Source organism: Rutilus rutilus (genome assembly GCF_951802725.1).
Source record: "Rutilus rutilus genome assembly, chromosome: 9".
Lineage (NCBI taxonomy): Eukaryota > Metazoa > Chordata > Actinopteri > Cypriniformes > Leuciscidae > Rutilus > Rutilus rutilus.
Window position 1 is genome coordinate 35,795,148 of NC_140223.1, and position 27,796 is coordinate 35,822,943.

At 37.3% G+C, this 27,796-nt stretch overlaps 2 protein-coding genes across 7 annotated transcripts in view; both read right to left on the reverse strand.

The window, feature by feature from the left end:
• The window catches only part of atg16l2 (ATG16 autophagy related 16-like 2), a 43,368-nt gene extending 23,237 nt beyond the window's left edge, over nt 1-20,131 (reverse strand). For 2 of the 5 annotated variants that reach the window (XR_014628732.1, XM_084419115.1), the window contains exons 1-14: nt 19,772-20,065; nt 19,009-19,078; nt 18,565-18,625; nt 17,876-17,949; nt 16,305-16,556; nt 13,708-13,773; nt 13,297-13,386; nt 13,138-13,191; nt 9,818-9,923; nt 8,079-8,184; nt 6,668-6,738; nt 3,479-3,550; nt 2,426-2,546; nt 2,200-2,305 (exon numbers count right to left, since the gene is read on the reverse strand). Coding sequence is in view for 4 of the 5 variants with exons in the window: in XM_084419115.1 (XP_084275241.1) it covers nt 2,200-2,305; nt 2,426-2,546; nt 3,479-3,550; nt 6,668-6,738; nt 8,079-8,184; nt 9,818-9,923; nt 13,138-13,191; nt 13,297-13,386; nt 13,708-13,773; nt 16,305-16,556; nt 17,876-17,949; nt 18,565-18,625; nt 19,009-19,078; nt 19,772-19,907 (1,385 nt within the window). In the remaining variant the exon portion in view is untranslated. Of the gene's footprint in view, nt 1-2,199; nt 2,306-2,425; nt 2,547-3,478; nt 3,551-6,667; nt 6,739-8,078; nt 8,185-9,817; nt 9,924-13,137; nt 13,192-13,296; nt 13,387-13,707; nt 13,774-16,304; nt 16,557-17,875; nt 17,950-18,564; nt 18,626-19,008; nt 19,079-19,771 lie in introns of all 5 variants that reach the window. The other 3 variants (XM_084419113.1, XM_084419116.1, XM_084419114.1) reach the window with 3 other exon arrangements.
• Nucleotides 20,132-22,368: 2,237 nt separating this feature from the next.
• Nucleotides 22,369-27,796, reverse strand: part of wdr62 (WD repeat domain 62) — a 36,685-nt gene continuing 31,257 nt past the window's right edge. Inside the window, exons 29-32 of one of the 2 annotated variants that reach the window (XM_084420014.1) lie at nt 27,379-27,459; nt 25,626-26,360; nt 25,055-25,149; nt 22,369-23,230 (exon numbers count right to left, since the gene is read on the reverse strand). In XM_084420014.1, the coding sequence (XP_084276140.1) occupies nt 22,985-23,230; nt 25,055-25,149; nt 25,626-26,360; nt 27,379-27,459 (1,157 nt within the window). In that variant the 3' untranslated portion in view covers nt 22,369-22,984. The remainder of the gene's footprint in view (nt 23,231-25,054; nt 25,150-25,625; nt 26,361-27,378; nt 27,460-27,796) is intronic. The other variant, XM_084420015.1, reaches the window with a different exon arrangement.

Below are 27,796 nucleotides of genomic sequence, written 5' to 3' on the forward strand. Positions count from 1 at the left end.
TGACTACAATGTTTTTGACTGTCCTAAAGCCATCAAAGCATTTAGCCTAAAGACAAAATCACATCTGGAAAATGAATTCCATGCAGATCAACACGAATGCCTTTGAGCATCAACTGTCAACACGTGTGGAAGACAGAAACGTCCATACGACTGGGCCTGTGGAGAAACCAATCTCACGCATTACCGCCAAAGCGTTAACAAGCCGTCTCTCGCCAGCGCTGACGCCACACACACCTGAGGCGACACTCTTTTAGGTCATCGTCCTAGCCTGACATGTGGTGACGGACAGCGAGCACTGCCAGCTGAGTTCATTATTCACGTTTAATTGCACCAACTACTCTTGAGTCAGTCCTGGAAACCTGGACGGTTGCTGTGAAAAGCACTATAGTGATCAACACATTTATGATTTTTACATTGCTACAAAGCCATCAAACCACCGCTTGTTTAACAAATCCACCTTCAGCGATACATTTCAAAGGCCATTACTCTAGGACCAGAACAAATGTTAATAGCTGGTCTGTGTACACAAGCAGACTGAGACCCTCTTTACACATGGCATCAATATCCGTCTCAGGTGATCTGATAACAAGTGCTTATAACAGAATAATAACAAGTACACCACAGATGCTTTGTCGTCACATGCTTTACCTCCAAATGTACACTACCAGTCAAACGTTTTGGATCGGTAAGATTTTTTATGATTTTAAAAGAAGTAAACGAGGCTGCTTTTATTTGATTAAAAATACAAAAAACAAAAATAATAATAATTTTAATAAAAAATTTCAATTCAATTTAAAACAGCTGTTTTTTTTTATGTGAATATATATAGAAAAGTGTAATTTATTACTGTGATCAAAGCTGAATTTTCAGCATCATTACTCCACCATTACTCACATGATCCTTCAGAAATCATTATAATATGATGATCTGATGCTCAAGAAACATTTCTCATTATTATCAATGTTGAAAACAGTTATTTACATTTTTATTTCAGGATTCTTTGATGAATAGAAAATTCAAAAGAACAGATTTATAATAAAATAAATCAATACTTTTATTCATCAAGGATAATTAAATTAAATTGATAAAATAATTAAACTGATCAAAAGTTACAGTAAAGACATTTATAATGTTACAAACGATTATATTCTTTCTATGAACTTTCTATGCATCAGAGAATCCTGAAAAAAAAAAATTACACAACTGTTTTCAACACTGATAATAATAATGAATGTTTTTTGAGCATCAAACTATCATATTATAATGATTTCTGAAAGATCATGTGACACTGAAGACTGGAGTAATGATGCTGTAAATTCAGCTTTGAACACAGGAATAAATTACATTTTAAAATAAATTAAAATAGAAAACAGTTATTTTAAATTGTCATAATATTTAAAAAAAATAAAAAATATATTATTATTGTTTTTGTTTGTTTTAATCAAATAAATGCAGCCTTGGTGAGCAGAAGAGACTTCTTTTAAAAACATAAAAAATCTGACCGATCCAAAACTTTTGACTGGTAGTGTAGTTTGAGAGATCCAAACACATGTATGAAGATGGATGTAATACCAGATGTACTGTAAACCGGGTAGAAAGTAAATCAGAACACTTGCTTATTCTGCCTTGCGCTAAAGGTTACATCCAATTTCTATGGAAGCTATAAAAATAAAAAGGTAACTATGAATTTTTCTCAACATTTTGATGTCTCACAATTCGGACTTTTTTCTCAGAATTCCGAGTGTAAACCTTCCAAATGAAAACATAAATATATTCCTAACCATATCCCTACCCCCTAAACCTAACCCTACCCATAAGTTATCCCTAAAATCAGAGGGAAATGACAGTGAATAACTCTGATGTAGAAGCACACAACCCTGGTTGTAAACCTAAACTTGACATAAACTGTAAACTTGTCCCTCAAATCTGATTGGTTGATTGGAATGTTGTTCCAGGATCCAGGAACATGTTCTACTTGGTGAAATCACGTTCTCCGTGGCCATTTACACATGCTGTCAGTTTAAAAATCCATGTAGTGTGAACAAAGCCTTAGACAGCAAAAGCTCCACACTTCATAGCAATAGTCAAAGTCAGACTAAACTGATTGTAACATTTCATAAGCATGTATTAATATCATGTTTGTATGGTGTCAGAAAGATGTGTGGGTAATGGGTGGTGTTGTAATTGCCCTGTTCTTACCTGCTGTCCCAAAACCGTATTTTTCTGTCATAATGGCTGCTGATGATAAGGTACTCGGAGCACACAACATCACTACAGAAAGACAAAACCTCAATGGTTTGTATGCCTGTAAGTAGTACAGAGAGAATTATGAAATTAGTAACTGATATGTTGACAATTTATTGCAGACAGATGCGAAAAGTCTCATTGTTAATGCATGAGCGATGTGTTGCATATTTCTACATACACGCTGCTCGCTGGAGGTCCCATATCTTGACGGTCCTGTCCGCACTGCCCGTGACCACCTGCCTCTGACTGTATTTAAATTTGGCTGCTGTCACTTTACGAGAATGACCCGTCAATGTGACCTACAACGACAGCAAAGCACTTATTAATGAGAGGTTGAACAGAATCTCCATGACATATTCCAGCCCAAACTAAAAGAAATAAATAAGAAATTCTATTATTTGTAGGACGTTTTTTTTTTTTTTATCTAATGATTTATATTGTAATTAGAATGATTTATGAAGGATCATGTGACACTGAAGTAATTGGAATAAATTACAATTTATAATTTTTACAATTTTATCTGGACGCTAAGCCATTTTCTTAAAGGTTATGATGTTTCTCATTGCTCTATCATGACTCCAGATGTTGTGTTTCTTAAAATTTGTGAAAATAAAAACATAACATTATTATGGTCATATCTGACCCAGTTCTTAATGTTTCACTTCTTCATTTGTCTTCTCTAATGTCTCACTTTCTGTCACGCTAGTACATTTTCAGACACAGTTTTTATGGGACATATGAGTCATTCCTGTTATGCAGTACCTTTTGAACTTTGTACCTTATAAAAAATATTATTTAAGTAAACATTTCTATATAAGTGCATATCAGAATCCCACGCACCTTTTTAAAAAATCTACCTCTATGATCACATAAATGTTATATTTCCTTAAAAGAACGAATACGATTTCCACCTTTAAAAATTGTGAGATTAGGCTAATATTTTTATACAATATATTAAGACATATATGGGCCATAAAAAGTGTAAGAATGACACACATCTAGGATGTTTGCCTCAAAAATCATGAGAGAAGCTGATTCCTCCCCATAAAACTCTCCCATGCACGCCTCACTGTCATGTAAAAACACAAAGCAATCCGAGCAGGCACAGCAATACACATCTTTAAAATGGTTCATACTGGTCTGTCTCATCCGATGGTGCTCCAGAGTAATTCAGAGAGACAGACTAACCCACGGGAGGTTTGGGTGGGTAAGAGATGGGAAGCTCTGTTACCTTGGGAACGCTGTCCTCTAGCCTCCAAAATAGCGCTGACTTGTCATATGACGCAGCTAAAATCCGAGTGCCCTGATGGAAAAGCACAGTGACACATCCCACAATGCATTAGTGAAATAACCAACCACAGCATAATCAACTCAACAGCCTTACAGGAACAGTATCCTTAGATTGCTGACAAAGATCCTTCGAGGGCTCTTATAGTCCTAACAGCACATTGGTACATGCTAATTAACAATGACTCAGAGAAGACATCTGGAATGCTCTTCAGATCATCTAAAGCAGAGGTTTTTATCTTAAGAGCCGCTGATTGGTTCTTCCAAGCCGGAAGCGCATCCGATCGATTTGTCTTTTCCTATATGCAACCTTATTTATTCCCATTCCCATCCCCATCTCAGTGTAGGGCTGGGCGATATGGCCAAAAAAAAATTATCACGATAATTTTTCTATATCAGTCGATATCGATAATTATCACGATAAATGTCAAATCTTTATTTCTTTCAAGTTTAAAGGCAAATTTTTGCTCTTAAGTGAAAGTTGTAGAAACCAGAGCATTAACTGTGATTTTAAACTGCTCTTTATTGTCAGAACATATCATGACAAACACTTGCCAAACTGGTAAACATTTCACAAATCTGAGGTAGAACATTCTAACATTTGTCATTCTTCCTTAACAAAATAAATATCTTAGTTTCTGCATGTGCTAATTTTTATTTGGTAAAATGTAATATTCTGACTGTTTGAGTTTTATTAAAATGAACCATTGGTCATCCAGTATCATGCATTTAGATCATGATAACCATAGAGAAAACCAGGCATAGCCTGTAGCACCTCACTATCATGGCAAAATGTAACTTTATGGTTTCTATGGTATTTGTATGAAAAACAGTAGCCTAAATACATTATTAAATACTGTAATTATATTCCATTAGTCACTTAATACATTGTCTACATTAATACTATAATACAATTCAATATGTATATCCCACATTTCATGGTGCAGTTAATATTACTAGGCTAACGTTACAGTAAATCCATGGTAAATGATGGGAATTTGTAGACGGAAAAGCCTTCTGATTGTATCATTGCGCACAGTGTTTCTCCTGTTTGTCAGCGCGGTTTCATCTGCCTTTAAACTGGTTTAAATCACTGAGACATTTGTGTTCTTCGCTGAATTCAAGCGCTTCTCACTGGATCTCGTGACCGAGAGCGATCAGAGTAAACGCATCTGCTGCTCTAGTGAGCTCGCACTGCGCTGGCGTTTGGACTTAATGGTCCGTGTGGCACGCTGTTCAAATGAGTTTCGTTCTGCTTTTGGCGCATAAACATTATCGAACATTTATCGAACTCTTGATATCGTTTTATCGAGAAAAATTATATCGCGATAATTATCGTTATCGTTTTATCGCCCAGTCCTATCTCAGTGTTATGTGCATTGAGCATTCTCTTGTGCCCTCCTCCTCCTCCTCCTCCTCCCCAGCACCACCTGTCTAGATCTGTTACCGGACTCTCCTCACTTTACGTTGCACCAGCATGTGGCCTAATCCCTGTAATTCTGAGCATGTTTCAGCAGTAAGCCTTCGCTCATGCCAGAAGCAGTGTTGCAGATCTAATTGCCTCTAATCTAACAACAAACTGCTAATAAAATCTATCAAATATGATTAACGCAATAGTTTACATTTCCACTTTCAATCACTCTCATTCTGCTTTCTAAAGCCTAATTTGAAAACATTCAAATGAATTGTGATTTTTTTTTTTTCTATTAACAGTCATAATCACATCTGAATATGGAAAATAAAAGATGTTTTCTTGTAGCTTCCTATGAAGTTTCAATAAAATGGGGTGTGTGGGGTGAATTCAATTAACAGTTGCACTACTTTTGCGCATGATATGGCAGAGCAAAAAGCTGCATCATATCACAAGCTTGCGATCAGGTTAAACCAGGCACTAATTTGTGTGGTCAGTACTTGCATAAAAAAAACTAAACTGAAATAGTCAAATGACAAATGTTCAGTCTTATTGAGTCTTATTCAATTGATTTGTGTGTTTTGTAGCAGTTCAGCTTTGCAACCAATCACAGACATGGCCGTTTACATGAGTTAATCACAGCTACCGGTCCTAATGAGCGAATTTGAATCAGTTTTTGAATCGGACACATGTTTTCTTTTCCAGTGTGCATGGAAATGATCGCTGCAAAAACTAAAGCAAAATTCATGCAATCAATGTAACGCAACTTATTACATGGCTTGGTTGAATTCTAATGTAGAATGCGGTGTGTTATTTCTTGATAACAGTATAACACACCGTTGCCATGAAAAACAAAGCGTTGCTATGGCCGCAGGATTCTAACCGTAGAGACGGAACGGACTATTTTCTTTAGCGGAAGCAATACAATCGTTTGTAAATCAATAAACTCCTTTTTAAATCAATATTTGGTGTCAAATTATTGATTTATTTGGTAGGTAGCCATGTAATAAGCGGGATAATGTAGAGTGAGGCGGTTGTTATAGCGAATACAACCCAGACAGGCTGAAGGGGTTGTATTATCCCTTACATATATACTTCAAGCAAGCGAGTGTGGCAAACTCGAACGCTAACATTATAATCAACAAAGCGTAGATAACTTGTAAGCTTGTGCTGGACTGGAGGATTCGTACTGGAAACTGTGTAAACCTGCAGGGACTGACAGCTTCAGTGATTGTAAAGGGGGCCACTCTTGTACTGTCTTGTTAAGGCCAAAGTATACAATTTGTTTCACATGTACACTAGCGTATACGTACAGTTGAACGTGTAACCTTTCAAAGCATACTCCATTTCACAGAGTGCGCAAAACACGGGCGGTCGACATGCTCTCTAGAAAGTTTGATCTTTGTCAAGTGTCTACGCTATTTTTCTCCAGAAGTTAAGACTGAAAAATGTATTTGTATTCTTTTAAACTAAAGTTGCGGATATCTCATAAACCTTCTCACACAAGCGCTAGTCAGTGTGGGTGTCTGTTGTTTTTGCAGTATTTTGTTGTTGTTCCTGTTCTGTCTCTTGAGTTCAGTAACAACAGCCCCGGCCAGTGTTGCCACCTTGTGGAACAAACTGATTAGTGCAAAACAAATGCAATGCGCACGTGCGACCTACTGGTGACGAAATTCTGTGTATAATTCATTTAAACTAAATTGTGTGTGTGTGTGTTTTTACCGTAGGGTCGAACTCAATGCTGGTGATGCCCTCATTACTTCCATCTAACGTCCCTCTGTTCTGAAGAGTACCTGTGTAAACAAAACACTGCACTATGTTACATCAGGCCTGGGAATATTCACTAAATCCTGTTGTGTGTCTATTGACTGCATAATAGAGCTCATCACATGAGATCATGGTTTATCCACACACAGTGATGCTTGCCCATGCGAAATGTGCTGACATGATGGTGGGGTGTTTTGGGTGTTTGCCAGGGCTTTTCTCTGTGGTTACTAAAGTGCTTGGAGTGGTTTTTATTGTGCTGCATTGTGACATTCTGGTCTCCGCAAAAAGTGATTTTCTTACTCATCATTTTAGTAATTTTTTTATTTCAAATATCTACAAATATAAAAAATAACCTTAAAGGATAATTCCGGTATTTAGCACTTTGAGTCTCTTTTCTGGTTTGTTTTGGATGAACTAGAGTGGTGGACACAGAAATGTTGACGATGGGTCCTGTCTCGACTTTTTGACTCGTATAGAATCGCCTTCAGAGTGGCTGGCTACGGGCATGCACGAACATGTCCTTAAAACAACCCTTAACGTTCGTTTTCAAAACTGTGCAACTCACCGAGTGGTTAGTGGTGTTCGTTGATGATTAAAAACAAATATATCGGCGCAATGTATGATTTCAATCCGTGTTATTTGCTGTAGTGGAACTATTTTTTCAGATACCTCACAACCGCGTATAAACTTCCGCTCGATATTTGAGTCTGAAGCGCAGTAATATCAACGAGCAATGAGTCCTCCAACAGAAATCAATGGGATTTTACAAAATGCCAAATAAAACATAACAGAAACTGTATTTCGCTACGCTACTTGTTTTTAATCATCAACGAACACCACTAACCACTCGGTTAGTTGCACAGTTTTGAAAACGAACGTTAAGGGTTGTTTTAAGGACATGTTCGTGCATGCCCGTAGCCAGCCACTCTGAAGCGGTCAAAGGCGATTCTAAACCAGTCAAAAAGTCGAGACAGGACCCATCGTCAACATTTCTGTGTCCACCACTCTAGTTCATCCAAAACAAACCAGAAAAGAGACTCAAAGTGCTAAATACCGGAATTATCCTTTAATTCAAATGTAAAAAAAAATCTTAACCCATTGGCAGATATTTTTTCTTGTTTTAAGAACAAATCTCACTTCATTTTGATACATTTCTCAGAAAACAAGACTTCTTATCTTGTATTCTCGAGTTAATGTATGTTTAGATATTGTGCTGACACCTGCTGGTGGTCACAGGCAGTCACATGTACTGACTAAATCATTTAGCATCATTTGTGTGGTTCTTTATTATCTATCTGAACTCTATATGTCTATAGTATATATATGGCTAAAGCTGACAATGAAACAGATCAGTTTTGTGATGTACCTGCTTCAATGTCCCACAGTTTGATGACTCTGTCAGTCCCTCCTGTAGCCAACAGGTTTGAACTGGTGCTGAACCGCACGGCGTTGATTCCCAGCTCATGAGCATCCTGAAATCACAAAACATACATTCATTTCTAATTCTTTACATTCACATGTATGTATTAGACAATGCATATATGTATTAGACATTTACATGTATTAGACATTTTTTAATACAGAGGAACATAGCATTTAGGTATACATTTAATCAGTTCATGCATTGAGTGTTATAATCTTTTAAACACACCTAGCAAATTCCCAAAACTGCCTAGCAACCACCCAGAATCCCCTATCCTGTAATGCGATCGAACCCATGACCTTGGCGTTGAGCACTATATTCTACTTTTTGAGCTACCCGAACTCTTTTATGCCGCTTACTTTAATTACAATTTAAAAGAACTGTTTTCTATTTCAACTCATTTTAAATGTAATTTATTCTTGTGATCAAAGCTGTATTTTCCGCAAATCATCATATTAGAATGATTTCTGAAGGATAATGTGACACTGAAGACTGGAGTAATGATGCTGAAAATTCACCTTTGACATCACAGGAATAATTTAATAAATATATATTTTTTAAATATTCGAATAGAAAACACTAATTTTAAATGTTTATAATATTTCACAATAGTAATGTTTTTTTCTGTATTTTTGATCAAATAAATGCAGCCTTCGTGAGCATAAGAGACTTCTTTCAAAAACATAAAAATGCCAAAAAACCAACCACAAAATGATAAACTTTTGACCGGTAAGCCTGAGAACCCCTGCTCACAGCTTTCAGCCTGGACAGACAGATTATTGGATAAAAAGTGAGTGATAAAACTTATCGTGTCAGACCTGCTGTCAGAAGCTTTAGGAAAATGATTACAGTATGCAGATAACATGGTGTTTACATGGCACCTCAAGGTATAATCTTGTTAAAAAAAAAAATCTTTTAACATGGTACAAGTCCAAATACCAAGGTACAACAATGGTACTTTTTAAGAGCTGTCATGCTCAATGTTATATTCGTACAGTCACTTATGTGAAACTGAAGAAGGGGAAGAAACTTTGCTAAGGTGTGAAAATGATAACAGCAAGCAGTGTATAACTTTACACTCAAGGAGAAATTAAAACAGCGGGCGATAAGCACTGCAACATTTTGCCATCAAGAAGAAATTTCTTGAAGAAAAAAATGCTGAAATGACAGGAAATAGTATTTAAATTCCGACGTGCCAACAACCAAAAGATCAACAGGAAATGCAAATGAGTAATTGTGACACATGTCCATTTAAGGAAGTGGAAACTCCTCTCCATGCCACAACTAGGGCTGGTTCCTGCTGTCAGCCATTCAAATGAAAATGGGTGTCTGCACATGACAGAGCTGCAGTGTCCCACAGAAAGACACTGTTTCACAGCGACACACAGACGCTTTGTTCCACAGCCTCATCATCCACAGACCACCAGCTACCACTATAGCGGATGTGCTTGTAAAATATCGTCCCTTACATGCTATGACCCCTTTAAGAACCATAAGGTTAATATTATTGTCCATTTAAATATCATCACTCCATCCACTAGTCCATCTACACAACTGTGTCCTTATCATTTTTACAAGGTTCCTACTTGTTTTATAGCCCAAAAGGACCATTATATCAACATGTAATATAACAGCACAAAGTATGTGAGAAACATGTTTTGTTGTTGATCATGTTCACGCACCAGTGTATAAATCGCCTTGGTTGGGACTCTGGCAACCAGACAGACTCCTAATGGGATAAAGAGATCTTCCTCTGACCTGCAGACTGATTTACCTCTGATCTTCCTCCTGGACACACAAACAACAGAAAAAACATCCATAATACTGATAAATAGTACATCTTATATATATATATATATATATATATATATATATATATAAACACTTATCTGGCCAAAACATTCATTTGGAGTTCGTTTCGGGAGTTCGAAAAGCTGGTAAGCACCTTTGAACTATCATTGGTCCGTGGCGATTATGTAATAGGTAATAGGCTCAGAGGCCCCGCCTTCTTTAAGGTGGAAATCTTCATTTCTCTGTTCAGTCTGTCGAGGTCAGATGCGAGCAAAAACATGAACACTAGAGAGCCGCTTTATGGGAGAGACTGAAAAACTAACTGAAAACAGTTTGTGCATGTTTAATACTCTAACATTGTATAAAGTTGTGTCTGTCGGGAGTCTTAAGGTAACAGTCTCTTGCTGCAAAGGTATTTCAAACTTGTTTTTTTACCCCTAAGCAAAGAACCAAAAAAGAACTTCGCCTAGTGTATTTAATGACTTTAAAGTTGAGGTCACATTAGTGAAATTTCACAGGCAAAAAAAAAAGTAACTTGAATCTTCGTGGGGAAATCTTTCACAATCGCATGGAATTCTATTGATTTGATTATTTTAATAAGTAATATGCACTTTTTAGTTTAGCAATATCCAGGTCCAGACAGAATCTGAAGACTTTTTTGTCCTATTTTGAGGATTCTGTATTATATTTCCATATGGAACTGAGAGTACAACACTGTTATTGGCAGTTAAAAGCATCAAGTTAATTTAGCTATTAAAAACCAGTCCATTATGTTGCTTGATACTGGTGTTTGTTATCATATTTTAATGTATTAACATAATCATGAACACAGTAATATGTAACGCAAACAGTTTTACCATTTACTGCACTTTGTTATTCTTCTAGTTATTTACATGCTAATGAACCCAAAGTCTTGCATATTCACAGAAAATAACATTTTGTGTTGCAAAATAAGGTGGATAGTAACATAATAATTTAATAGTAACTAATGCTGCCTTCACGTGCTATCGGAATCATCTTACGCGAGTCAGAAATTGGACACTGTTGCCCTCTCAAGTCGTATTTACAACTGGGAAACTTGAAGATAATTTTGATACCCAAGTTCCAGAGTTGGGCGGGCCATAAACATGGAAGAGTATTCTTTTTTTTTTTCACAAAACGAAATCGCCTTGTCGTTAAAGTAGTGCATATTTACATATATGAATAATCATTTGAAGCATATTATGTGTTTTATACACGGCAAAAATACCCCTATTTGACCCAAATTCCAGGGCTGGGTTTCCCGAAACCTCTACGTCATTCTTAAGTTACACCTTAAGCTGTACCTTATCGTTAATACGTGTTTCCCGAAACGTTCTTAGTTAAGTATACCTTCTGTAAGTCATACGTTCGGAAGGTTGGTCTGGACCACTCTTAGCTTTACCTTATCACTGTTGCAGGTCTATACGAATATAATTCTGAAGTTTTAATACAGCCAGACAGTGTTCAATTAGGCTAATTCAAGTGTTTTCATGCAAAGAATAAAATTGTCATTACACTAATTGTTGTTAGATTTTTAATTATATTATTATACAATATTATTAATTTAATTGAAGAGCGCTTTTAAAGGCCAGTGAAAGCATAGGCTACTGTCAGTTAAGTCCTATTCGGACGCTAATTGTTTCTCATGGGCTCGTCCGGTATTTTAAACATTTACAGGGGTAAGTCTGTGATTTTAGTGCCGTCCGAATCCATAATATCAGTGTTTTTCTCACCCAACCCGCGTAAAAATCCCTGGCCAAATTAGTACCTACTGTTTTTTTGACAAACAGGTCGTGTGGAAATTTCCGTCTGAATCCACATCTCTGAGTTTACAAGAAGAGATTCAAAATCCACTGTTTAAACCCTTTTTGATCACTGCCGAGCACCGTACGTTAGATGTACACTTTTATTACTGAAATGCTGGAAAGTATTTCCAAGAACAATATTTCATCGCAGCTCCACCTCAGCAAACAAAAATGGGAAAGAGTTTAAATGGTTATCATGGCAGCAATATATGATACAATTTAAAAATATGAAGGCTAGGCTATTATAGGCTATTATAGTTTGGATTATTTTTTATAATATCCGAGTCCTAATAAATGCAATTTCAACTATTTCTGAAGTACTTCTTTTATAAAGAACACCGCTTTCTCACATAAACAGCCCCTGCACGAGAGAATAATTGATTCTCGAGCCATCGATATAAAAAAATTAAGCACCATCGCCACGGACAGCACCGGGTAACGTCGCACGTAAGAAGGTATATGTTAAGCAGCTTCCTAAGGTATGGTTTGGGGAACATGCCTAGAAATGGTATACCTTCAGTTAAGTTATACCTTAAGAGTCTTCGTAGCGCGCTAAGAGACAACGTTATTGGGAAACCCAGCCCAGAATTGTTAGCAAGCTTACTAGATAGATAGTGGAGTGAATGTTTCTGTGGTTGTCAACAAATGGGATGCTACATTTTATTACAAATTAAATATCTTCATACACTTTGGCTTTTATCAGATTTCCCTAATAAATAAGCAAGAATAAACCTGGGATCTTCCATCATACCTATTCTTTCCGACAACAAAACTCTTGAAGTTATCTGTTTCACCTGAAGCACGACTTCAGAAGTGGGAAGTAGGATATTTCCGATAGCATGTGAAGGCAGCATAATTACTGCAAAGCATAATAATAACGTTTCTCATAAAGCAACGTACAGTAGTAATAATAATGTTTCCCATACAAACAACGGCTATGGAGATAGAATGGATGTGACACTCTGTCAAATTAAAATGAAATATTATTGTATTTATTCCATTTCAAATATTGATCATATCACCGTAAAGTTGCCAAGAGATGTGATCACATGGTGCAAGTGCCTATGATCAAGATGTATGAACTAGTTTAAGGAGTTTATTCAAATCATATTTATATATTTACCATATTTTAAGTTCAGGTTAACTTTCCAAGCATTCATTTTTGGTGTGCTTTAAAAAAAAATCATATTCAACTTTTTTTAGTATTTATCTATGTGTTCTAGACTAGGTGTATGTTTCTGTGTACTTGTCTGAAGCCTTTTGTTTTTACACTAACTTGCTTAGTTTGTCTTCTGACTACTTTTAAACGTAACATTCCCCAGCACTCCCAACTGATGCTATACAGTGATACATCAGCGCTTTAAAGGCTTTTACTAAAAACTTACTCGAAGAGTCCTTTGATGGAGCTGAAGATGCGGGGGGACGTAGCTGAAGCGGACCTGAGGAAAAACGTCAAATTCTGTACAATCTGAACAATTTGAAGAACTGAGATGGAAGATCGAGAAATCACTGTAATAATTATGCATAAATGCCACTACTGTTACCTGAAAAGTGGTCCATGGGATCTCTTGACTCTCTCTGCAGTTTCACATTTGGGGGATGATGGGTCGGAGGGTGACACATTTCCAGACTCTCTGACAGGCGAAAGCAAAACCATTAATGAAAACTCTCGGAATAAAATCAAACAATTCATGATGATCCATATGTTAACTTTATAATGTTGTTTATGTTGACCACATATGCACATATTCATCTAAAAATCACTTACTCACCCTCATGTCATTCCAAACCAACATAACTTTCTTTCTTTTGTGAAACACAAAGACGTAAATGACAATGCATTCTTTAACATTTCTCCTGTTTCGTGCTTAACAGAAGAAGAAAGTTCTAAGGGTTTTGGATCGACATGAAGTCAGATTTACGCTGCAGTGTCACTTTATACAGTTGTTACTTACTCATTAATATTCACATTCTTACTGGCAGCCATCTGAATCTCTTTGTGAATACTGGCCTCTCTGGCTCTAAGAAAGAAGAGGAAATGTGATCAAGAAGGATGTGGTGTTTATGGAATGGGCAAAATTTGCTCTCAAGATTTAGGAAAAAGGAACATACACAAATTAGCTGCCGGCAGAAAAGCACAGCAGCAGAGAGAGTGTGCTCAGTGGACTTTGAAATATGGCCTTTGTTTAACAAAACACCAATTCATTAACTACATTAACCATCTTCCAAGCCATTGATTTTCAACAAATAATGTTTCTACTGTTGTATGACATGGCCTTGGTGTCGCTTATTCCTTGCTGACAGATGTTGCGTACAGTACAATGACCTCAGAACTTATTTGGACACTTTTCAGAATGTAGTACTTTTAGCTCCCACATTGTAACAAAGGCCTGGTTTCGCAGACGAGGCTGTTAAAGTAGGACCTTTATGTAGCTTTTATAAATGTGCCTTAGAAAAAAAAAACATTATTGGTTTGCATTTTGAGAATAAACAATGGCATAGACATATTTTAAGATATTTCAGTGCAAGTTGCTTTCAGTTAAGACAGCTCAAACTGGGACTAGGCTTAAAACTGGGAGCTGAAGTCTCAATCTTATGCTATTTTGGATTTAACATTTCATGTAGTGTGAGTGTAAAAGTTGTAAAAGTTGTAAAAGATCAAAGTGCACAATAAATGGAGTTATTGAGTTGTTAGAAGGCGCTGAGGACTCTGGCTGGAATTGATATGGTAAAATTGGCGCAATCGTTACTGTTATCACTGTGTGTCCAATCCCTGAGGAAGATCCGGAACTAAAATTCAGATATGGTAATGACTTGGCTTTCTGACCAATCAGAGAAGAGTAGACAAATCACAACAGACTGGGTCATCTGACCAATCAGAGCAGAGTAGACCAATCACAACAGACTGAGCCATCTGACCAATCAGAGCAGAGTAGACCAATCACAACAGACTGAGCCATCTGACCAATCAGAGCAGAGTAGACCAATCACAACAGACTGGGCCATCTGACCAGTCAGAGCAGAGTAGACCAATCACAACAGACCGAGCTATCTGACCAATCAGAGCAGAGTAGACCAATCACAACAAACCAATCAGAGCATTCCAAACCTGGAGGAGTGACTTTCTTGTCAACACAAAAGCAGATATTTTAAATCATTTTTGCCCATTCAATAAATGTCAATGGGGTTCAACATAGAACTAGACCACATTGGCTTTCATTGAATAGACAAAAAAAAGTAGTAAGACATTTTTCAAAAATATCTGTTCCACAGAGGAAAGTAAGTCATACAGGTTTGATGATGAAAGAATTTTCGTTTCAGGAATGAACAATCCCTTTACATCCATTCTGCAGAATTAATGCACAATGGCTTAAAGGGGTCATGTAATGCCATTTTCATCAAGCTAATATGATTCTTTAGGGTCTAAATTAAAAGTTTGTAATATACTTTAATTAAAAATTCTCATTAGTATTGTAAGAAAACACTAATTTTACCTGGTCAAAAACAGCTCTGTTTTCAGCACGCCGTTTAAGTGCATGTGTCTTTAAATGATAATGAGCTTTGCTCACCCCGCCCCTCTGTTCTGTGCGTACACCGTTTTTAATAATAACACAATAACCATAACGCGTTGTTCATTCTAAACGTGGGATTATGAATTATATTGAGAACGTCATACATAGAAAACATGCCGTAATGTACCTGAGTGTAAACAGCCGCATTCATCGTGAAGCGTGCAGCAAGCGATTTGCAAAGATGAATATAAATATTAATATAAAGGTTAATAAAACGTTACACTCACTTCTTCTTCTGGAGGTGCAGCAGGAACACGAATAGTTGGTACCGATCCTTTTTTCAGGAGCAGCTTCTTAGCAAAACCAGCTTTATAACGTTACTGACCCTCGTTTGTAAAGCAGTCTGGTGAAATGATTCGCGCAAACATGAAAGCATTGACGTTGATCGTGGGGAATATTCCCTTCGAAAACAAAACTCAGCCACTGCGTCTTCAGCGGTTCGGATTTAGGAACATCAAAATGACTGCTGTGTTCATTATTACACCCAAGAACAGAACACCACAATCGCTTAGAAGCCATTCTGCTCATAGACAGTGCTCCAGCGTATCAACAATGATGCGCGGACTATGATGACAGACAGCTCGCTCACGAGCGAGGGCGGGTCTGTGTTGAAACGCTGCTGTCAATCAACAGTCGTGGGAGGGGCGTCAGACCGTGTGACGTCACACGGTCGAACGGCTTGATTTGAGAGATTGGAAAACATATAAGAAGATTTAAAAAAAAAAACACTGGATGGATTTTTATCATTTTATGATGGTTGTGTACAGGCACTGCCAACACACATTTCAGTACAATCAACTTGTAAAAGTGCATGTACCATTATATGACCCCTTTAAATAAGAAGATGTGAGATTTTTTTGAGAGTGCACTTTTTGCTTTTCTCTTTGGCGCAGTAATCATATTTTTCACCTTTAAGAGATTATTACTATGTATAATTATTGTGTGTACCACTTTAACATGCGCCCCATCCCCCCTCTGACCTCACTCTCTTCTCATTGCGATGGTTCATGCGGACAGCAGCCTGCTGTTTTAGTTGGATCATGTTCTCCAGGATCTCGGAGCTGTGGAGTTTCTCTTGTCGGTACGTCCTCTCCGTGTTCTGGTGCTGCTCCAGCAGAGAGTCATAGTTTTGTTTCAGGAGTCGGTTTCCAGTCTGCACCTCAGCCGCGCTTTCCTGAAGCACCCTGTGCTCTGAGGCCAGAAGACTGAGATGCTTTTCGACCTCAAACAGCCTTATTTAAAAAAAAAACACACAAAAAGAAATGACTATAGATATGCAAGATGTATGATAAAGTGGTTCCACTTTCCAATACTTCAGGAATTTGATTAGATATACTGTATATTGCAGAATGTTCAGTGTCTTTTTCTGTACAGTGAAAGAGGTAACTTCCACCTGAAGCCATATGTTAGCTTTGTGACCAAAATGTAAGAAATTATTCACTGATAATCACTGAAGAGTCAACTGCTTGAGGATGAATAAATGACACTTTCTATGTATAGGATATAAAATATGGTTTAAATCTCTCGTACAAAAAAAATTATAAATAATATATATATATATATATATATTTGTTCTTTTTTTCAACCAGGTGTCAATAAAGACACAATGGGAGGTCAAACTAAATAGCAAATTAAGTGTCTATTCATTATACACATTTTTTTATACATATATATAATTATTTTTTTTATTTATTTTTTGTCAAAAGTTTGGAAATTTCTATTTTGAATAAATGCTGTTCTGTTTCTTTTATTCATCAATGAATCCTGGAAAAAAAGCATCACAAATTAAAATAAAATATTACGCAGCACAACTGTTTCCAGCATTGATAATAAATCAGCATATTAGAATGATTTCTGAAGGATCATGTGACACTAAAGACTGGAGTAATGATGCTGAAAATACAGCTTTGCATCTCAGATAAAAATTATATTTCATTAGTATATTAAAATAGACAAACATAAAAATTGTAATTGTAATAATATTTCTGGGGTTTTTTTCTGTATTTTGATCAAGACTTCTTTCAAAAACATTAAAAATATTAATGTTTCCAAACGTCTGACCGATACTGTGTGTATATATAATGCAATTTTAAATAAACCTATAGACCAGTAGTGGCAAGCAGGGTTGAGACTCGTAGTCTAAATGTAGATTTGTAGTTATTTCATAACATAATAGCACATTAAGTTCATATAAATCAAATAAAAATATTTGTTTAATATATTTGTTTGTTATATTACAAAAACATAGGTAACAGGGATAAATGATTTGAAAATGTGACAATTGTGTTGGTTTTTTTAATACTACAATCAGCTTTATATAATTATGTCAATACTGGCACAGTCATAAATGTGGGTCATGCATTTGATGTGCTTTATTGTATGTTAATTTCATCTTAAATCAATCAGATCTAATCATTTTCAGATGTGCCTCTAACCCTTTAAAGTCATAATTGTGCCCTATTTGTGGAAAGTGACAAATGTAAAGAGTGGTGAGATGAGAATGATGGACATTTTGTGTGTTTTTGAGGAATAAAAGAATAAGGAGGTTTACTTGGTGTGTTGTTCATCCAGTGTCACTTCCTTCATCTGGAGTCGCTGCTGCAGTTCCACCACTTGGTATGCAAGCTGCGAGAACAAAAACAGTTGGAAAGCCAAAAAACATATTTCAGAGGGGAAAAAGTCATGAAGGGAAACTCAGACAGTGTAGCTGCCCACTCATTACTACATTAACACACGTTTAAAGGAGTCTTCTATAGCTACAACAGCTAGATACAGGACTTGTGTGTCGATAAAGCAAAGATATGAAGCAGGTTTTATCACATGCTTTCGCAAAAATGTTAGGACAGCCTCAATGCCAGATTAGGTGAAAGAACTGGTTCTGCTCGATTCTCAGACTCACTGTAATGGAAAAGTAATGTTCACATTTACGTTAGACTACTATGCTTTGACTATGAATATGCTTTGACTACACGCTTTTGCTTTTACAGGTGTAAAGCCATCAGTTCAGGAGGAACTTTGGCTTGCGTGTAGTAGGTTGGATGGTTTGACCGTCTGCTAACAGGAAGAGATAACAGCAGGCAAACTTGTGAACCTGTTTAGTGAAACAGGTCACAACTTGTGCCATAACATTCAGTTTGGTCTATAAAGTTTCATTGGTAATCCAAACATCAAACTGCTTTCTTATGAGAGAGGCTGATTGTGTTTTTCCCACACATACTGTACTGTCCCATCATCTCATACCTCACCGGTGGTCGTCTTTAGAGACGTCAGGGAATCTTCAGATGAGGGGACCGCTGAGGGCCTGCAGGGGCCGAAAAACAGCATTTAGAAATCAATGTTATTTATATGGTACTCCAATGTAATTCAAAGAATTCATGCTAATGCTATGTTGTCATGTCGGTAAAGTGTTACATAAAGCAGATTCTGGAATTCTGCATCTCAAAAAGACATAATGGGGGGGGAAATGACAGGAAATCCATGATTTCACACATGGATGTGACGATCAAGGTTTTTTCCTGTAGTCTAAACATGTGCGTCATGTGGTAACATCTAAATGAACTAGTTTTATTCGTGTCAAAAATGTTTTTTAATATGACTGCATCAAAGGTTACGCCGACGAATTTCATTTTCTAGGTTCAGTCACTTTTTCCAGCGTAGCATATTATGACTCAGAGTAAAGGTTACCTTGACCCTGATCCCAGAATGCCTTTGGTTATGAAGGCTCTTTGCTTGGACTTCTCCAGCAAACTGTGATCTACAAGAAGAACAAAAAGACAAACTACTTCTGAACACACATCCAGAGCATCATCTGAACATTTGTTTGAAAAGAGGCCAGCTGATGCTTACATGCACTCCAAGTGTGTTTGTTAATGAGATTTTTCATTTGCACCCAAGTGTCAAGATTCACAGAATGAGCGAGAACTTGCACAACTCTGAATTTCCTTTGTATCAGTGTTATCACTCAAGATATGCAAATTAGACCTTCAGTTAGTCACATTTTAATATTCTGTTCTTAGATCCAAATAAGCATTCATAAAAAATGAATGGAGCATGGAGAAATGTCATGTGTATAAACTGCATTATAACTATGTTATAGGTTAGATTCTAAAAAATAAATAAATAAATATAGCATACATCCAACATTTAATAAAATATACATTGTAGAACTATATATATATATATATATATGAACAAATCACAACATACTAAATTATAATGTAAAACATGTTGTATTTTCACTATTTCGTATTTTGTGTATAATACATAATTAATTGTATTAAATTGTTGTAAGTTCATAATCATATTTAAAATTAAATCAATTTAATCAACCATAAAGACATGATACATGCAAACTTCTGCATCCAAAACAAGTTTCTTGCTTCTCATACTCATAGCACTGCATTGCTTTAATAAGTTAAATGATATTAATAACATGAATAAGGCTTACATGACTCTATAATGTCCTGGAAGACGCTCGTCTGTGTCCTGTTGCGATGTTTCAGCTGTCTAATAATGTGACGCTTCCATGTTTCGCTCTGTTTAAGTTCAGAGTTTCTCGCGCGCTGCAATGCAGCCATGATCATAAATAATAATAGTACAACAACAACAACAACAATCTACATTCTTAGACATAGTACATAGGTTTACGCGCCGTCATCTATGTTTTCCATTGTTTTGAAGCGAATTGACAGGAAAGCGGCAGAAAGCGGTGCAGCTGTGCGCGCTCGCGTCACTTCAGTGTGTCTGTGACTGTGTGTGTGCTGTAAACACATGGAGGACACGCCCGCTTCTGGGACTTCTGATGAGTAATCATGACTAATCTGTGCGCGCGTCTCAGCGCAGAAGCAGAGCGAGCAGAGCGACCAATAGAAAGAGCATGGGATCGAATGGGCGTGGCCTAGTGTCCTGTATCATGTGAAGTGAGTTACTTTTCTAAGCGATTTGTCGTGATGGACCAATCACAGTCGTCGTGATTACAAGTTGCGGTTATTTTAAACAATTTATTTCTGGTGTACATTTTTATTAATATGTCTGATAACTCCCATATAAATCAAATATTTAAATTGTTATACATTGATTCACTGTACTAATGAGTAAAAAAAACCGTCTTGAAATTTGACTGCTGCTCATGGCAGTGCGGGTTTCTGAGCTGCAAGGCGCCCCCTGTCGTGACTAGCTTGTGTGTGCTGTAGAAATAGTTATATTTGCGAGTATATTTGTCACCCAGTGCGGAAAAGTACTTCAGCTGTACAAACACTTCCCTAAAACACTCCGGGCTTCTTTATTTAACATTTCAGCACATAAACCTCAGCTCTCACACACACACATTGTGATTTAATGTGCTTGACTGACAGTTTGCCACTACGAGGCTGACACAGTCGCACTTCAATGACAGTTTATGTATTACAAATACCATGGGTTTTAAATATAAAATGTCAGGTTAGTCTCTTAGTGTAAGTGGAAAATATAGTAACACTTATTACATTGTCCATTAACAAAATGTACCATTGTTTCTGCCAAAGGCTACATATTACTTTGATAGCAGTTTGCAGTGTTGCCAAACAATTTGCAGGGGAAGTTGCTAAAAACAGGTCGATTTGTTGCTAAAAAAAAAAAGTGGCGAAATTACGTTTTGATGTCATTGTGAAATGACGTCAATGCATATAATTCACAATACGATTATATGGTAATGTGAAATAATAAAATATAAAGACTTTTTCCAAGTCATCTCAATGACAAAAAGTATCACCCTATATATATAAACATTATGCATTTTTATGACCAGATAGGCCTAATAATATTTTTTTTAATACAAGATTGAATTATTGAACAGTTACACATTTTTGAACAATTACATTTTATGTATTTCCTTATTAACAAGTTAAACTACACATGCTGAACAATTCTAGTTTTAAGCTATAGTGACTATAACTTGTTAAGGGTAGCCTAACCATTACAAGTAATGTGAGTTGCGTAATCAGATTACTTTTTTCAAGTAACTAGTAAAGTAATGCATTACTTTTAAATTTACAACAAAACATCTGAGTTACTTTTTATCAGTAACACAAGTTACTTTGTTTTCCCATTTTTGGACTGACAGTTCTCCTAAATCATGAGTAAGTGTAGAGGTGTTGTGTAAACATGATGCTTATTGTAGTTCTAGACTAAATGTGAACAATGAACATGCATTTACTCATCTCACTGCACAAAAACGCATTCGGTATTCCTCAACATGAATCAAAACAGTGAAATGCAAAATCAGAATATTACATTATTGTCCGGAACCGCAAGAGAGTGCTGTGGAAAAGTCTGTGGAAAAGTTTAGAAAAAAAAATCAGTAACAAATGTTGTATTCATTTTTCACACACACAATTATGTGTAAATTCATAAATGAGTGAACTACACCAGTGTTTTCCAGAACCAAAGGTAATTTACATAATGCATATTTAAATACTACAGTCTTAAAAGGAAAGTTACTGTTAAACAAAATGTTTATTAAAAATGTTTTCATTAATTACAAAAATGAAACCAAATATAAATATTAGATGAAAAACAACTGAAAATTAGAAATGTTGCTTACAAATAAAGTTTTATTTGATGTACTGATTTACTAAAACTATTTAATATATATATAAAGACTAAACTAAATATGAAAGACAAATAAAAAAAAACACCTACAGTAAGCAGGGAAAAAAGTTATTTAATAGAAACTTTTTTTTAGACATATTTATACTATTATTTTTTCGCAGTATGAATTGGGTCTTTACACATGAAAATATATAGATGCCCTGGCCCGAGGTAGATCCTATTTGGGGGTCTGTGGCATTTAAAAGATAGAAAACACCTGGTACAGAATGTTTCTCTCTTATCCAAGCTTTAAAAACATAAAATCAAACAAATAAAAATCATGGGGTTTTAACACTTTTCCAAAATGCAAAATCCTGGGTTTCGCTAAATGATTCCTCTTCCTTTTCAATAGAATGCTATTGATTTATAATTTGTAAAAAACAGTCTTATATAAAGGAACCACAAAAAACAATCATATTTAATAATAAATTGTTTAATATTAAAATAGTGTAAATGGTTGATTAAAACATATTTACAAAGCTTTCCTAAAAAGTTAACTATACATTTTCAGTGAAAAAAAGAAAAGAAAAAGGATTGCACAACATGACAAAGCATAATCTGCACACCAGTGGCAAAACCAAGCACATCGTGAGAGTCAGCCTGGTGCTTCAGGAAACATATCTACATATTCAAAACAACGGGACAACTCGTCGCTAGTCTGCGTGAAATGGTGTGAAACTACACTGAACTGCAACACAAAACTCAGTACATAATTCAACTGTTTGTGTTCCAAAAGTAACACTGTTTCACAATTCTACATGAAATATGGAAAACACAAACGATTGAAGGAAAAGGTCCTGAAGAGTTCGCCTTGATAAATCTTTAAAGGATAAAAAGAATTTAAAAAAATGTATGTGAGCAAATTCACTCCGGTATTGAAATGTAGTGGGGGGGGAAACTGTGTAAAAGACAACTCACACTGCCAGTTTTACAAAAAGCTTCAAATATGCATGTACATGCTTAAAACCAACGCAAGACATTAAAAGTTTAAAGGTGCTTATTAGAAGTTCATTTCGGCCAATAAAACGAGCCGTTACTCCAGCGCGGGCTGAGCTCCTTTTTCAGTCATTCGCAGTAAGAGCATCTCGGAGTATTTCTCCAGGAGGGCCACGGTCCTGTCGTCCCGCAGCTGGCGGCCGGGGGAGTCTTCCGGCACGGGACGGGCGCGGGTCTCCTGCGGGCACAGGGAGAGTAGCTCGCACTGTACGCCCACAAACACCTCCTGCAAAATACTCTTCATCTGTTCCTGCTGCTCCGACAACTCCGGGATGGAGCACAGCTACAGAGAGGGAACACACACAGTTTTACCATTAGATGGATTGAAGCTTCTTTCACTCTGAAGAGTGCTATAGAAAAGGGGAGTCCTCAAACAGCGGTTCGGGTGCGGACCCTGGCTTGATTCCATCCAGACCGCGACGCAATAGCCACGTTTCCATTAACCCTTTACATTCACAAATCACTTGGCATACGTAACAGTCGATCAGTCTTTAAAGATGGCGTGGTATGTTTGAACAGAATACGAGACAGACAGAGTTCGTCTCATAAAAGACAAAAGTATAACGGGAATACTGGATTCCTGAAGCAGAGGAAGGAGAAACATGTGCCGCTCCCAGTATAAAGGTCTTTCCTTGCCATTAATGCTTGGATACACGCCTACGTCTCCACATCCATTAAAAATAATGGCTAGTGACTTCAAGAGGAAAACCCTGAACCCTCTTACCGTATCTTTTCTGTCACATGGCCTTCTGACATACATGTGTCTCTAAATATAAAATAACAATAGCCTGATAAAATCCAATCTTACCCTTTTAATATTCTTATCTAACTGGGCTCAACTGATGAATATTGTTTTTATTTTTATTCTGACTCACTGCTTTGGCTCTGAGGGCACAAGATACTTTATCTTTGATTCCATTTTGACTCTTTAGGATTTTTGTTCTTTTACTAACACTGCCCAGATGGAAATGTACAACTACTCCAAAGACACTTTTACAGAAAACTGGGACATGAATGTTGAGGCAACTCTGTACAACAATAGAATTACACTAATTAATATGCATTTATAAATTGATCCAACAATTTAAAAACATACAGTTGGTAAGATTGTTTTCATTTAATATTTTTGATCTTCTTTGAAGATTTAAAGTCCTGGTAAAGGCAATTCTAAAAAAAAATTCTAAACACATTAGAAATGTTAGAAATGTATTACTAAAACATATTACAAAGACTGTGAACTGTGAAGTACTGAATTGTCGAGTTAGACCGATAAACAGTTTTTCACCATTGCTGTGTTCCGGATTTTTGGGGCGGGGCTAAAACGGGGGATCGATGACGCACTGGAGCCCCTGAGCTCCTGGACACGCCCCTACTTGACGCATCGGAGCCCCTGACGCTGGCCCCTCCCCTAACAGCACTGTCAGCACATTCACATGCCTTGTGTGCTTATGTTATAATTATAGTAGGTAACGTTAGTCCTGGCTCAAACATGACTTTGTAAAACCTAGGAGCATCCATTCCGGCTGTAGCGGTGACAGTTGAGTGTGGCGACGGTAGCTTTCCCGTGAGTGGGCGTGGTTTCAGCGCAGCCAGCGGACACGCCCCCAGCGTTTGAGAGCAGAGACTACTGCTCATTTTTGCAAGATTTTGATAGCTTATTTTATGTACTTGCCGGCTTTTTTATCTTTCAAATTTGGCTGGGTGGCTAATAACACATGTTTCTGTGGTGTGACAAACTCAGAACACATACTTAATTTTGACTTTACAGGGACTTTAAGATCTTCTGCTCACCAAGGCTGCATTAAATCAAACCGTAAAAACGAATTAAAAACTACATTTGCGATTTTTTATTTTATTTCATATTATCATCATGCTGAAAAAAAAAAAAACACGACGCCTGGTTTCACAGACAGGGTTTAGATTAAGCCAGGATTAGGCCTTAGTTCAATTAGGACATTTAAGTATCTTTTACAAGTGCTTCCTAAGTGCCTTAGAAAAAAAAAAAACATTACTGATGTGTGCATCTTGACAAAACAACGGCACGGACATATTTTAAGATATGCCGGTGCAAGTTGCTTTCAGTTAAAATGAGAACAAGAGAAATCACCTCGCTATAAAAGCCAGTTGCTTTATGGATGGTGTGCCAGAGTTCATTCACCATCTTCTTACACATCTGGACACTCAGCGACTCAGCAGAAAGACCTGAAGACAAACACAAACCAATCCCATCAATAACTGCGGTTACACACAAAACAAAACAACCCTATGTTATTTAGAATTCAGGCTTATTCTGATAAGCATATTGTGTAAAAAGATTAACCTAATGTCAAAAACCTGATTAAGCCAATAATCAGACAGCAGGCATAAACCCATATTAATCTGATTTTAGAGCAACGTAAACACGAATTTGGATCTGTGCACATCTAGATGGAAGTATTTATTTGTATGTATTAAGGAATACTTCAGCATCTATGGAGCATCTCTTTCAGAATGAAGACTTTACCACAATATTGAAACAACTACATTCATGGTCAACAACTTGAGTATATATGAATATATATGAATATCTATGATATATAGACCTTAAAGCTTCTCTATGATAATAGATTATTACGGATGTTGCGCTCTCAAAAGCACGTTATAAGCAACCCAAACTCAGAGACGGAGTTACAAATGACCTGTGTTCTCCCCAAGGCAGTCGTTTCCTGTCGAATCCTCTCTGTCTGGAGTTACTGCGATCTGACCCGAGGTCTGCATGTCCTCACATGACCCTGTAAACGTCAGGTCTTCAACCACCGTGTGACCAGCTTCCGACACTCTGGGCTTCCCGGAAAACATTTCAGACCCTGTTGAGAACCTGCCTGAAGTCTTCGGAGCCAAACTCTGCTCAATATTGCTGATCTGCTTCCGACACTCTTTCCCCAGTGACCGCATCTCAGTGGGCGTCACCAAAGCCTGTCGACACGGAGACCCGGGACGTTCAACTTTCCCCAGACGAGTCTTGAGCGACACCGGAGACAAACTGGCCCGGCTGGGGCCAACGAGGTCCAATCGAAGCGCTGCCCGGGCACTGTGGTTACCCAAGGCAGGAGTCGGAAGAGACGGTCCCGAGGGAAGAGCCGAAGAGGACGGAGGAATGATGTTCTCTTTGCTTTGCTCTACAGTTGGGTCCAGTGACGAGGACAGGGTGTTCAGCGGCGTCTCCTCCGACACACACGCGTTCAGACCCTCCACAGAGTTGCCCTGCGCGATCTTAGCGCGGGAGCTAGCAGTGGGTCCCATGTAGCTTTGGCGGGAACGTGTAACCGATGCATCTGCATCTTTGGTGTTGCTGGCAGATTTGGTTGCAAGAATTGTTGTAGCGTTGACAGTATTATTGACAGCTTTGGAATGAATGGTCTTGTTTGAGATTTCTGAAAAGAACAAAAGACACATTTGGATTTATAAAACTTCTAATGTGACTTTTAAAGCTGGAAGTTCAAACCCCCCAGTTGCACAAAGAAAACCAAGAAACAAGAACCACAAACTAAAAGAGATAAACTGAGCATGAAAACACCAAGGCTGCGTCCGAAATCACACTCCACGAGTAGGTACTTCACGACCATTAAGAAGGGCATGTTCTTCTGCATAGAGCATGAATGCGTGTACTATGGATTTAAAGGAACTGTATGTAAGAAATGTATTTCAATTAATCATAAAATGGCCCTGATATGTCACTAGACATTAAGAAATCATGTTCATTTCAAATACTTATATCACTGACAACAGTAGTCCGGCCAGGATATTGTCATTTAAAAAGTGAAGTTGCAGCCCTCAACTAATGTTGTTGTTGTCATGATGTTGTGTTTTGGCCTGATGCTCCACCCTTCACCTATCTACCAATCACGAAGTCAGTAGTGTTTCGGCATCTGGGTTGCCAGCTCTGCTCTAGTTACCACAGCTGCAGCTACAAACGTTCGTGCTGGATCCTGCAGCCTATCTGGCAACCTCGAGTCAGGGGGGAGGGGGAGGGGATACACTGCTCTACAGTAATTTGAAAGTGACTGCAGTACCAGTTTTGGCCACAATCTTACATACGGTTCCTTTAACCTTGGCATACTACGTCTGCCATGTTGTCATTGTCATGTGACCTACTAGAGTCAGTTGCGCAGCTTTATTGCCATTCAATAATCTTCTCCCGTAGCCTCATGGGATAGTAAAGTGTCCATTGGATGCACACTTCAGACTTTCGGCAGAACTAGTAGAACTTTCAGGGAACTTCCCGCCTACTGTTTAATGAATACTGTGAATTCGTACTGTTTTTCACCTACTATTTAGTAGGGAAGTATGAGATTTGGGATGCAGCCAAAGACACCCATGTGAAATTATTCTGATTGTTGACTTTAAAACCCCAGACACACTTAAACACCCAACACACACACTCTTACAGACCTCCCAGAGCATTTTTCCAGCGTAACAAAGATAAGTTTTGGCGAGATTTCCGGGAAGACATCGAGGAACGTCCCTTGGTAACTGGAGGACAGGATTTTAACATTTTTAAATGACTAAACCAGTGAACATCCAATATCTTCTAATTCAACAGCATTTCTGAAGGAAAAATGTTGATGTTACATGTTGTTAAAGAGCTCAAACCAATAAAAGTACTTCAGTTCAAAGAAAGCACATGGATTTTATGGATATTCATTTTACGAAGACTGAAGTTACTTTACATGGAGAGGGATCATCGGACCAGACATGTCGAGATCACACGACCAGTCAAATTCTATTCTTACGATTACGTAATATGTAGGTGTAGATCTGAGGCTCCGCCTTCTTTAACATGGGAATATTCTCCATTTCATTTCTTCTG